Here is a 13483-nt window from a genome sequence, read left to right as displayed (position 1 = left end):
CAAAGAAATGGTGGTCATGCATACTCCCTAGTCATTTCTTTATATGTCTAGTAGAGCCTTTGCTAACCTAGTGCTCTCCAGATGTTTTAGACTACAACTCCCAACAGCCCCAGCCAGTACATGAGAGTTGTAATTCCAAAACATCTGTAGGCCACCAGCTTGGAGGAGGCTGGTCTAGTGCTTGCTTTGAGCTTCTCCTGCTAGGCAGGATCTGCACAATTTCAATGCCTTGTGGATAGGGGTGGATGTATCAGACTGTGTCAGTAAGTCTGCTCTTTCCTGTGTTTCTGCATTAATCTGCATTTTTATTTTTCTTAAAAAAGATACAAAAACTAATATTTTCAAACCAATTTGTACTCATTTGTTGCAAAGGTAAAGGTAAAGGAACCCCTGACCATTAGGTCCAGTCGTGACCGACTCTGGGGTTGCGGCGCTCATCTCACTTTACTGGCCGAGGGAGCCGGCGTACAGCTTCCGGGTCATGTGGCCAGCATGACTAAGCCGCTTCTGGCGAACCAGAGCAGCACACAGAAACACCGTTTACCTTCCCGCCGGAGCAGTACCTATTTATCTACTTGCACTTTGACATGCTTTCAAACTGCTAGGTTGGCAGGAGCAGGGACCGAGCAACGGGCGCTCACCCCGTCACGGGGATTTGAACAGCCAACCTTCTGACTGGCAAGCCCTAGGCTCTGTGGTTTAACCCACAGCACCACCCGCGTCCCCATTTGTTGCAAAGTAGCTATTTAAATCACAGTTGGGTGAAGTTGCCCCATGAGAAATTGTAGTTCTCTTGTTAATTAATGAACTCTATGGTAGAAGGTAGATCAAAACCTCTGTCAGGTTCTGTATTGTCCAACAAGCCCACTAACACGTGGTTGATGAAGGCCTGGGACATGGCTGTGCCCGATCGTAATCCAAATGGCATAACTAAGTACTCAAAGGTCCCATATCTGGTATTAAAAGGCATCTTCCACTCATCACTTTGTCTCACACGTATTAGGTTGTACGCCCCTCTCAGGTCCAGCTTGGTGAAAATTTTCACCAATCTCAACCTCTCCAGCAGGTCACCAATATGGGGCATGGGGTGCCGGCTGGGAACCATGAGGCTATTGGTTTTTCTATGGTCCACTATGAGCCTTTTCTCCAGGGTGTCCTTTTTGTTCACAAAGGCCCCGGTGCCTTAGTAGGTTGAATGAACCCCGTTCCAAATTCTTCTGCAAAAACTGCCTCAAATCAGCTAGTTCCACTTCTGACATGGAATATAGGTGATTGGTGGGTATCTTGGCCCCCGGCACCAGGTTTATTTTGCAATCATAAGATCTGTGGGGTGGTAAAACCTATCCACCTCCTTCTCACAGAACATGTCCCTGTAGGCCTTATACTGTGGGGATATAGAACTCTCCTCTCCTGTGAGTTTCCCCCTTACCCCTGCCCCCTTAGCTCCTGCCTCTATAGGCACTTTGAGCCCCAGGAAGTATGCTTGGCAGTACGCCAAAGCAAACATTAAAGAACACTGCCCCCATGCTATAACTGGCTCATGCTTCATGAGCCACATCATTCCCAAGACCAGTGGGTAAGTGGATAACTTGGTGACATGAAACCTCACCGTCTCCTTGTGGCCAGACCAGTTCCACCCCCACTGGCTGCGTGACATAGGCAACTTCCCCCCCTACCAATGGTTGCCCGTCAATATTTTGTACCTCTAATGGGGCATCTAGTGGCTGTGTGCCTAGCTTCTGCTGTTCTACAAGGTCTGAATCTAAAAAGTCCAGAGAAGCCCTGGAATCTACTCAGCCCTGTATTTGTACCTTGCAGCTGCCTGGGAGTTGTAGCATCACTGGTAGAGCTATCCCTGCAACTGCTGATTCTATCTGAGGCCCTTTTGCTGACTTGCCTCCCAGCCCCTGGCCTCTAAGGGAGCTGGGATCTGCCGTTTCCCGTCGGTGCCTCTTTGGGTTTGGGCCTTCCCTCTACTCTGGCCCCCGACAGGGATCCCCCTGCCTTCCTGCTTGGACACTGTCTTGCCCGGATTGACCACACGCAAAGTATAAACATCACATGATGTTGTCAGTTTCTCTGTCTTTGCTTTCCTGCCCCACAACATGCTTTTAAAATTTTAATGTTTTGCTGTTGTTTTAATGGGGACAGCACACCCTTCCTCCCTTTCTCAGAGTGAGGCATTGTGGACTAGGTAGCTCTTGCATGCTCTCTTAAAATGGATTTGCAAAACTTATTAAAGTAATTTTTAACTGACTTTAAACAATTTCCACCTGCCACAGCAAAGTAGCGGTGATGAAGGCACATTTTGAGGCCACCTTTCTTGGGGGAAGGGCCATAGCTCAGTGAAGAGCTGTTGCAAGTCTGTGTAGCCAGTACTCAGCTAGATGGACCAATTGTCTGATTTGGTATAAGGCAAATTGTGCAAAAGGGGTGGAGCCATGCAAAGGGCCACTACAGAAGACTGAGAAGTCCACTATCTCCAAGTGAAAGGCATTGGCAAAAAATAGTACGACTTCTGGGTTGCTTCACCTGACACCAATCTGTGCTCTTGCCTAGAAGATTGCAGAATCACAGAATCACAGAACTGTAGGGTTAGAAGGGACCCCAAGGCTGATTAGAGCGTGTCCAGATGAGGTGCAGGCCTCCTGGGTGACATCATCATTTTGTCCCTTGGCACGGGAATATTCCCAGGGGAGCTGAAGGAGGCAGTGGTGCATCCACTCTTAAAGAAAACATCATTAGATCCTTTAGATCTAACCAATTCCCACCCAGTTTCGAACCTGTTGTACCTGGGTAAGGTAACTGAGAGACCGGTTGCTGAACAGCTTGGTCGGTTTCTGGATGAAACATCGGCCCTGGATCCATTTCAGTCCGACTTTCGCCCTGGTCACAGGGCCGAGATGGCTCTGGTCACTCTAACAGATGACCTCTATTGGCAGCTGGATCAAGGTGGGTTGGGGCTGCTGATCCTTCTAGATCTGTCAGCAGCCTTCAACAGGGTTGATAATGAATTTCTGGACCACTGCCTTGCCGATGTGGGTATTCAGGGCATAGTCCTACAATGGCTGTGCTCTTTCCTTTCAAATCGGGGCAGAGGGTGGCTCTAGGGGAGGAATTGTCATCGCGCCACTCCTTGGAGTGTCGCAGGGCACAATCCTCTCCCTGATGCTTTTTAACATCTTGATGCGCCCTCTTGCCCAGAGTTTTGGTCTGAGTTGCTATCAGTATCCTGATTACACCCAACTTTGTGTGATGATGGATGGCCATCCTGACTCTGCCCCGACACACTGACCAGGTGCTTGGAAGCTGTGGCTGGATGGTTGCGTGGGAGCCAGTTGAAGTTAAATCCTTTGAAGACAGAGGTCCTTTGGCTGGGTCGGGACGACATGGGGTTGGGGGCGCCAACTCCCATCTCTTTCGGGAGTGCAATTAGTGTCAAGAGTTTGGGTGTAATCTTTGATGCCTCCATTTCCATGGAGACGCAGGTTACAGCTACAACAAAGGCAGTGTTTTTCCATCTCTTCCGTGATAAACAGTTGGTTCCATACCTCTCTCGCCATGATCTTGCCACTGTGATCCATGTGATGGTCACCTCCAGGCTAGATTATTGTAATTCACTCTATGTGGAGTTGCCCTTGAAACTGACCCAGAAACTCCAGTGGGTGCAGAATGCTGCGAGACTCCCTCGCTGCAGGATCACATTCATCCAGTACTATACCAGCTGCACTGGCTCCTGGTGGAGTACAGGATCAGGTTTAAGGTGCTGGTTTAAAGCCCTATATGACCTAGGACCCTCGTACCTATGGGACCGCCTCACCTGGTATGCCCCACGGAGGACCTTATGGTCTACAAATAATAACATCTTGGAGGTCCCGGGCCTCAAGGAGATTTGACTGGCTTTGACCAGAGCCAAGGCCTTTTCGGCCGTGGCCCCGACCTGGTGGAATGCTCTGCCACAAGAGACCAGGGCCCTGCAGGATCTGACATCTTTCTGCAGGGCATACAAGACGGAGTTGTTCTGCCAGCCTTTGGTCGGGGTCCAGTCTGACTCCCCCTCTCTCCTTACAAGAACTTGTATGAAAGTGGCCCACTCGACTTTTCTCACACGCTCATATAAGATCAGTACAAACAGTTAGGCCGGTGAGCATTTAAAGTCCCCAACCCTAATCTGTGGGTTGCCATCTGATTGGACTTCACTGATTCTGATTTGATTTTAGGATGTATTTTAATTGATTGCCTGATTTTATGTTAATATGTTACATATTTGATGTTAGCCGCTCTCAGCCCGGTTTTGGCCGGGGAGGGCAGGATATAAAAAAAAATTATCATCATCATCATCTATCCCAACTCCCTGCAGTGCAGGAATCACAGCTGATCATAGCAGAGGTCACCCCTGTCCTGAATTTACTGTACAGAACAAAGCTTCTAGGAGGGAGAGGCGAAGGGGCAAGGCAATGGGGAGGACAGCATGGTGCAAACATTCTGGCAGGAGTGCTGAATTGGCTCTGCCCGTGCATATGCACTGCAGGTACCCTCTTCGCTGCCTCAGCCCACCCTCTCTCAGCCAAGGTGTAGTTTTCTAAAGTGAGTGGCAACCCCAGTATTTATCCATCTCTGTTTCTCTATTTTTCTCCTACTTCTTCTCCCTTTGATCTGCTTCACTTGCTTAAGTAGAATAAACCAAACTAAACAGCACAACAGATATGGTGATGCTATTTGTCCACGTCTGGTCGTGACCCATCAGTTGAAGAATAGCATTCAAGGAAAAGTGTTTTCTTTGCTACAGTCTTGTTGAGCTGCAGTGCACAAGCAAGAGCCTTGCCAAAGTTGTGCTAAATTTCATTCTGTATTTCAGGGCCAAAAAGGTGATCCTGGACTATCTCCTGGAAAAGCATGGAATGGTCAGAAGGTAAAACTGCATTTATAATTTACTAGGTGTAAGTGCCCAGCAATGCTCTGGTGTTCTAAGAAAACAAAACATACTGAGATTTACAAAATCTCCTCTAGGACTGTTGAGATCCAGCTAAACCTGGATGGAAACAGGTTGACAGAAGGCTGTGCTATAGACCCAGAAAGGAGAAGTTGGTGGCAACATCAAATAATGGCTAGCTAGTATGCCAACATTTATGGACCCCCTGCTTAAACAATTATTTTGGGTTGGGCATGGGGTGGAATTCTCCTGGAAATCTCTTGGCTTGGTTTACAGTTACCTCTGCATGCAGAATTCTTCCTTCTCATCCTACCACCATTACGGTTACATCTGCACCATACATTTATAGTGAAACTTATCCCACTTTAACAGCCATGGCTTATCCACAGTTCCCCAAAGAATCCTAGGAACTGTAGTGTAGAGAAAGCAATTACGGCTCTGTGCAGAGGTGGATTTAGGGGAGGGTGACTGGTTCCCCTGCACTGGGGGCTGAGCCAAGGGGAGTGTTGCAGGGCTTCGCAACTATAACGTGTATGCGCAGAATGGAAGATGTGAGGCAGCGGTGCCCTGTGCAAGGCCCTGCAACACTCCCCTTGGCTCAGCCCCAGAGCAGGGGAAATTTGAAAGATCAGAGTCCACCCCTGCTCTGTGAGGGATCTCCTAGCATTGCCTTACAACCACGAGAACTAGGCACTTAATTTTGTACAAGTTGGATTAGAAAACTTTACATATATGGTGTGGATATGGTCTTCATGTTCACTTTTACAACTATGAGGCCCAGGCACTTACTTTTTAAAAAAACAACAACAACAACTAAGATTTGAAGGGTTTTTGAAGGTCAAACAAACAACAACAGCAATTTATACTTCTGGTTACAGGGTGATGTAGGCTTACCGGGACTGACGGGGCTTCCTGGATCACCTGGTAGGAAGGTAAGATATTTTTATTCTTCATATTGGGCACAATCTGTGGGCATGTTTTGGTATGAAGTTCCTCTCCACAAACATGCCAAAAAGTAGCTGGAGGAAAGTGGCCATTCTGACTTGGTCAGACCACACCTGGAATACTGTGTCCCGTTCTGGGTGCCACAATTTAAGAAGGATATTGACAAGATGGGATGTGTGCAGAGGAGAGCGAACAAGATGATCCAGCATCTGGAAGCCAAGCCTTATGAGGAACGGTTGAAGGAGCTGGCTATGTTTAGCCTGGAAACAAGGAGACTGAAGGGAGGTATGATAGCCATCTTTCAAATATCTTAAGGGCTGTCATGTAGAGGATGAAGCAAGCTTGTTTTCTCCTGCTCCAGAGGGTAGGATCCAAACCAGTGGCTTCAAATTATAAGAAAGGAGATTCCAACTAAACATCAGGAAGAGCGTTCTGACAGCAAGAGCTGTTTGACAGTGGAATGGATTTCCTTAGAGAGATTGGATGGCCACCTGTCAGGGATGCCTTAGCTGCAACTCCTGTTACAGGGGATTGGACTAGATGGCTTTCCAACTCTACAATTCTATGGATTCTGCCTTTATTCTTTGTTAGCATTTTGGGGTGTTTACACCCTTGTAGGAGAGGCTGGATTCTTTGTTCTTGCTGTTGGACAATTTATGCTAATCTTTTAAGGATTCTCCGCCCCCCCCCCATAGGAATAGGAATTCAGAGAATTCAGATCCATTAACTCCATGCTGTCCAACATTTCTCTGATGAAAATAGGGACTTCCCATTCCATAATAATAATATTAATAATAATAATTTTACTATTTTACTGTTTATACCCCCCCCAACTGACTGTGTTGCCCCAGCCACTCTGGGTGGCTTCCAACATATATAAAAGCATAATAAAATATTAAACATTGATTTAAATGGGTCTGTTCTGAGTAAAACATGTAATATCTGCAAGGGCCAAGGCTGCCAACTTGAATAAAATATTGTGGGGGCTCAGGTAAGCGCTGCTTTGCATAATCAGTCACATGATGCGGTGCGCACACACCATTTGAATGGGAAAACCCATAAACTTTGTGGGGACCTGGTCTCCTCAAATATTTTATTGTGGATGCCGAAATCTCCACAGCCCCTAGGAATTGGCTTCTATGGCAAGGGCAAATGTGTATTTGAGAAGTGACAATGGGAGTGTACACACAACACACACACACACACACACAGTTAGTACCCCACCCCAGGGGCGTGGGAAAGGGGGGCAGGGGGGCGGGTCGCCCCAGGTGCCATCATGGAGGGGGGTGACAAATTATCAAGGAACAATTACTGCCCTACTAGAGTGGTTCATAAAAAACTTTTTTAAAAAAAAAAAAAATGCCTGCTCCATAGGTCTTATCTTACTACACTAGGGATTATATAGCTGCATATGAAATTTCATGCATATCAGTTAATATCTTGAACCTCCTTCACGAAAATAGCTGTTTATTTGGCCGTTTTCCCATGTCGTGAAGGCTGAAATTTCCAAAAAGCACATGCCTTTACTAGACTTTTTTCAGGCACCTGCTAAAAGCATTCTTCTTTAGGCAAGCATACCTAGATGCTTAGGAAGTTGAAGTAATTTTAATCTTAATATTTTTGCTTTTGTATGTTTTAAAGTAGGATTGTTAATTTTTTCTTGATTTTACTGCTGTGGTTTTTTGTTGTTTTTGTTTTGGTAGACCACTTTGCAGGTTTTTTTAGATAAATTGTATTAAATAAATAAACAATAAATATAAATAAAATAACACAAGCCAAAACACAGTCCATCCTGTAAATTTAAGTTATCTGTCCATACTGCCTATTTGTTATCATAGGCTCAGAATCCACATTCCTTGGTAAGAAAATATGAAATAACGTAAAACCATTTTTGCGAGGAAAAAATCAAAAAATCAAAAAATCAATGTGTGTGTGGGGGGTGACAATAAATTTTCCGCACCGAGTACCACCTGACCTTCCTCTGCTGCCCCACCCTTTCTCCAAACGCTGTTTGTGGCTGCTATTTGGAGAGCAGAAACAGGCAGGGAGTGGATTAAAGCATGCCCCCCCCCCGCTGCAATTTATCTGTTGCAAATCACTCTCTTCTGTTGGGGTTTGTCGTGCACATGTGTTTTTAAGAGATAACGTTCTCATGAGCAGATTGAACTACTGCTGCCCACTTAGACTGCATACCCTCTACAATTTCTCCAATGAAAATAGGGACATAACAACAACAACAACAACAACAACAACAACAACAGCAACAACTGTTATTATTTATACCCTGCCCACATGACTGGGTTGCCCCAGTCACTCTGGGCAGTTTCCAACATATAAAAAACATAACAAACATTAAACATTAAAAAAAAAAACTTCACTAAACGTTATATAGTTACTTATCTCTGTGGCTCGGGGGGTCGCATAACTCCAGACCCTCCAACACTTCTCTGATGAAAATAGGGACGTCGTACCATATCCTCCAACTTTTCCCTGATGAAAATAGGGATGTCCTGAGGCAAAGTTGGACATTCAGGGAACAAATCACAAACTGGGGCAGCTTCTGTAAATCTGGGACTGTTTCTGGAAAATAGGGACCCTTGGAGGCTCTGAGATTTTTCTTTTGTTTTCATGAACTTCTTAGCTACAAGCAAGAAGCTGTAAACAGCATGGCTAATGAGCAGCAACAAGGTCTCTCTGTAAGAGACAAGAAGGCTTTCTTCTGAAAATGGAATTCTTTCCCAAATTTTATTTACTTGCTACATTTATATCCCTCTCTTTCTCCCAAAGGAATGCAGCTTGGCAAATTCATCACTGATAAAGCAATACAATTTTAAAAATAAAAAAATACTTAAAACATCTAAAAGCATCTAAAAACATGTAAGGCAATTTCAGCCAACAAATGCCTGGGAGAAACAGGAATGCTTTCTAAATCCCTCTTGAATGCCAGTAATGAGGGAGATAGACACAGTTCATCCTGTAAGGTGTTCCGCAAATGGGGCACCACCACAGAGGAGGCTCTGCCATGAACCAATGCTAACCAGGCAGGACCCAGAGGAGAGAATTATGAGGAGAGTTTAAAAAGAAGGCAAAGATTTGGTAAAGGAAATGCAAGCAGACAATAAGGGGTTTGTGTGTGGAACTTCTGTGGTTCCACTGTTATGTCAGGGCCATTGGCACAAGTACAATGAAACACTTGCCCAACTTTAAAAGGCAGAACATAGAATCCTTTTCAGGTAGAAATGCAAGCCAGTGCATAGGTTAAAGAAGAGAGAAAAAGAGAAACAGACTTGGGATGGGGACAAGAGAAGTTTCCTAACAAATGCTTTTGATGGAGGCTGTGCTTTACTGGCCTCCTAAATATATATATATATAGAGAGAGAGAGAGAGAGAGAGAGAGCGCTGTTGAAAAAATATTTGGAAAATAAAAAATAAGGCTGTAGATCCTCTGTTGGCAAAACCCCACTGAAAACACCTTGGGCTGTAGACAAGCTGCTCTGTTTGCCAGCGTGCTTTTAGGAGAACAGCCAATATCCTGGAAGCCAGTTCAAGTGAAACTTTAAAAAGAGAGGGAGGAAGGGAGAGAAGACTAGTGGAGGGATAAAGAAAGACCTAATGGCCCATAGAGAAGTTTGGAGAGAACCGTTATGACTAGCAGCTGAGCTGGCGTCAGGGGTTGGCACTGTAGCTCAGGGGCAAAGCATCTGCTTTGCATGCAGAAAGTCCCTGGTTCAATTCCTGTCATCTCCAGGTAGGGCTGTCAGAAATCCTGGAGAGCAGCGGCTAGTCAGTGCAGCTGATTCTGAGCTAGATGGAGAGGCCAGTGTTCTGACCTGGTACAAAGCAGGCTCCAATGATCCTATGTCTTAAGAGAATCAGCACGTGCTAAGCACGAAGAAGGTCGCAGGTTCAATCCTTGGCATCTCCACACAAGGTTGGGAAAGATTCCCTGCCTGAAACCCTGGAGATCTGCTGCCCCGTAGTGTGGATGTTGCTGTGCTGGTGGCTGATGCAGGGAAGCCAAAATTCTTGTTTACAAAGCTATTGTCCTAGCAACCTTACTGAATGCTTGTGAAACATAAACGCCATCTCCAACTCCTCGAAAGATTCTATCAACGGTGTCTCTGAAAATTTTTTACACATCACTTGGGAAGACAGGCAAATTAATACCAGTGTGCTGGAAGAAGCACCACCAGTGTTGAAGCAATGATTTTTCAACATCAACCTTGTTGGACTGGACATGTGTGGATGCCTGATGATCGTCTTCCAAAGCACGTACTCTATTCCGATCTTAAAAATGGAAAGCGTAATGCTGGTGGTCAACAAAAGAGGTTTAAAGACTGTCTCAAGGCAAATCTAAAAAAATGTAGTATAAACAGTGACAACTGGGAAACACTGGCCTGCAAGCGTTCCAATTGGAGAAGAGCCATTACCAAAGGTGTCATGGGCTTTGAAGACACTTAAACTCAGGACGTAAGGGAGAAACGTGCTAAGAGGAAGGCACAGCTGGCAAATCCACACCGTGATCAACTCCTGCCCAGAAAACAACGTTCCCACTGTGGAAGGATGTGTGGATCCAGAATTGGCCTTCACAGTCACTTAAGGACTCATTGTTAAAACCGTGTTTATGGAAGACAAGCTTACTTGGCTACAAGTGATCACCAAAGAAGAAGAAGATAGTTTAGTTTTCTCACATATTGAAAATGTTACTGTCGGTTAGGCTCAGATTATTTTAACCCACTGTTCTTTTTAAACTTGATTATAATTTTATAGCCTTGCATTATGTTATCGTTTGACTTGTGAACAGCTCTGAGATTCTTTAAATCGGGCTAACCAAAATGGTGCCATTCAGATGTTGCTGGACTACAATACCCATCAGTCCCAGCTAGCTTGGCCAACAGTCACAAGAATTGATGGGAGTTGCAGTCCAAAACATCTGGAAGGCACTACCTTGGCCACCCCTGATCTAAGCCTAGAGTGGTACTCCATATTGCATGTGAAAGATGTAGGAATGCCTCTGTTTAGAATGTAATTGGATGCCAACTCCCATCAGCCCCAGCCAGCGTGACCAATGGTCAGGGATGGTGGGAGCTGGGAGTCCAACAACATCCAAAGGGCTGCAGGTTTTCCTATCCCTCATCTAAGAAGATGAATTCTCTGCTCTCCAGAGTAAATACCTCTACTGAATAGGGGCATTCTTCCATCTCTTGCATACAAGAGGGATTGCTGCTTCTTAGAACAGGGAGTGAGACCTTGTGGCTCCAGCTGACATGAATTGGGTGATGGGAGCTGGCTGTCCACATCACAGAGTCATATTCTTACTGTTGCCACAGAAACATTTTCATTTGCAGTCTGAATATTTGCATTTCCTCAGCTTTCTGAGTCAGAGACACTTTTATTTTTATGTAAGCCACATGCTCTATTTCTGCCATAGTTCACACCAAAAGGGGTGATGTGTCAATCACTGTGATTTCCCAGGGCATTGATTCCAGTGGCAGTTTGGCTGTTCCTACCCTGGTCGCCTTGCTTTTTAAATTTTTACCCACAATGCCTTCTGCCCCCTTTTACAAGGTGTATGTAACTGCTGACCAAACAACTGAGAGACATTTTCCCATGGCAGACCAAATCTTGCTTTCTCTGGGCAGCATTTCCCCCCCCCCCAGATGATGCTAATAGACCATAAATTTGGTGGTTTGCTTAGTTTTTTTCTTTCTTTTCTTAAAAAGGATTTTCAGCTTTGAATCAGTAGATGAACATGACCCTATACCTGTCAGCTGCCCTGGAAAAAAGGGACACCTTGTGTTTTCTTGCAAGAGGACAGAGGCCAAAGTGGCCGACGCAAGCTCTTGTATTTCCGGGCTGTACCTCTTACAGGCATGGCACCCACAGATGTGCATTTTGGGGTGCCACACAATATCACTGGCCCCCCAAAGCACTTCTTTCCAGGCCACACCCCCTCCTGGCTCTGCTGTGGACTGCCCTTGCGTGTTCTGGCCTGGCTGCAATGTGTCTGGGAACTCTGATTATGCCTCTCGCTTGCCTGGATGGAGGACAGAGAGGGGTGTGTGGAGTAAAATTAGTTCACTGTACAAATCTTAGCATTCTGTGCCTCACACACTTTTGCTTCTGGCCCTGCCCACCACTGGCCCCCAGAAGTGAATGTGGCCCTTCATCTGAAAAAGTTTCCCGGCCCCTGCATTTGAATATGGAGCCCCGAAGCTGGCATGTATGGGTAGATTCATCTTAGTTCAGAACAGAGGCAGTTATTGTGGCCAGTTATCTTTGGACGTGGTTTATTTTCATAGGAAGAGGCTGTACAGCAGCTGCATAAGGCATAGAAGAGGCAACAGGAAGGCAGGTCAAGAATCTCTAGGTGGGGAGGATCAAGGAAGGCATGGAGTACTGTGTCCCGTTCTGGGCACCACAATTCAAGAAGGACACTGACAAACTGGAACGTGTCCAGAGGAGGGCAACCAAAATGGTCAAAGGCCTGGAAACGATGCCTTATGAGGAACGGCTAAGGGAGCTGGGCATGTTTGGCCCGGAGAAGAGGAGGTTAAGGGGTGATATGATAGCCATGTTCAAATATATAAAAGGATGTCACATAGAGGAGGGAGAAAGGTTGTTTTCTGCTGCTCCAGGGAAGCGGACACGGAGCAATGGATCCAAACTACAAGAAAGAAGATTCCACCTAAACATTAGGAAGAACTTCCTGACAGTAAGAGCTGTTCGACAGTGGAATTTGCTGCCAAGGAGTGTGGTGGAGTCTCCTACTTTGGAGGTCTTTAAGCAGAGGCTTGACAACCATATGTCAGGAGTGCTCTGATGGTGTTTCCTGCCTGGCAGGGGGTTGGACTCGATGGCCCTTGTGGTCTCTTCCAACTCTATGATTCTATGAAATTCTATGGCTTTCTAGATTGATTTGGGGCACCTCCACGGTGGTCAAATAAGAACATAAGAAGAGCCTGCTGGATGAGACCAGTGGCCCATGTGGTCCAACATCGTGTTCTCAGAGTTTCCCACAGGGAACTGGCAAGCAGGGTTTGAGCAGAAGAGGCTCCTCCCCACCTGTGGCTTCCAGCAAACGACTCACAGTGTGAGTGCTGGATCAGAATAGCCTCAGATTCTCTTCATAAGGGAATCTGATATACTTGAAGGACTACCTTTTGCAGTACCAACCTGCCCACACGCTAAGGTCAGCAAACGAGGCCTTTGTGAAGTGCCCACCTCAGGGAGTAATCAAGTCGGTGGGGGTGAGAAGACATTTTCTGCAGGTCAAATCCATCAAGCCCCATCATCAACACAGACTTGTGGGAGAAGAGACCCACCTGTTTTCACTGGCTTTTTCCTGAGGTTTTCTTTTCTTTTCTTTTTTCCAGGGGGAGATGGTTTTACAGGATTGTTGACATTTCTGGATTGTAAATCTCTACTGGCCTTGGGTGGGTGGTTTAAAAATAAATAAATAAATTTCAGCTTCTTCTTAATACAGTATATGTGGGGAGAGAGAGAGAGAGAGAGAGAGAGAGAGAGATTTGTGATTTGCACAGTGTTTTTCTTCTGTAAGCCACCTTTGAGAGAGTGCTTTGCCCTTAAGTGCAGCCAGAAAGT

General features: G+C 45.8%; 1 protein-coding gene across 6 annotated transcripts in view; it reads left to right on the top strand.

Annotated features, from left to right (window-relative positions):
* The window catches only part of COL27A1 (collagen type XXVII alpha 1 chain), a 266717-nt gene that overhangs the window by 59172 nt on the left and 194062 nt on the right, over positions 1 to 13483 (top strand). For all 6 annotated transcript variants that reach the window (XM_082208770.1, XM_082208771.1, XM_082208769.1 and 3 more), the window contains 2 exons: positions 4859 to 4912; positions 5812 to 5865. In XM_082208770.1, coding sequence (XP_082064896.1) covers positions 4859 to 4912; positions 5812 to 5865 — 108 coding nt within the window. The remainder of the gene's footprint in view (positions 1 to 4858; positions 4913 to 5811; positions 5866 to 13483) is intronic.

Source organism: Podarcis vaucheri (genome assembly GCF_965113315.1).
Source record: "Podarcis vaucheri genome assembly, chromosome: Z".
Classification (NCBI taxonomy): Eukaryota; Metazoa; Chordata; class Lepidosauria; order Squamata; family Lacertidae; genus Podarcis; species Podarcis vaucheri.
The sequence above is the reverse complement of the archived record's forward strand: the minus strand, read 5'-3'. Positions and strand labels throughout refer to the sequence as shown.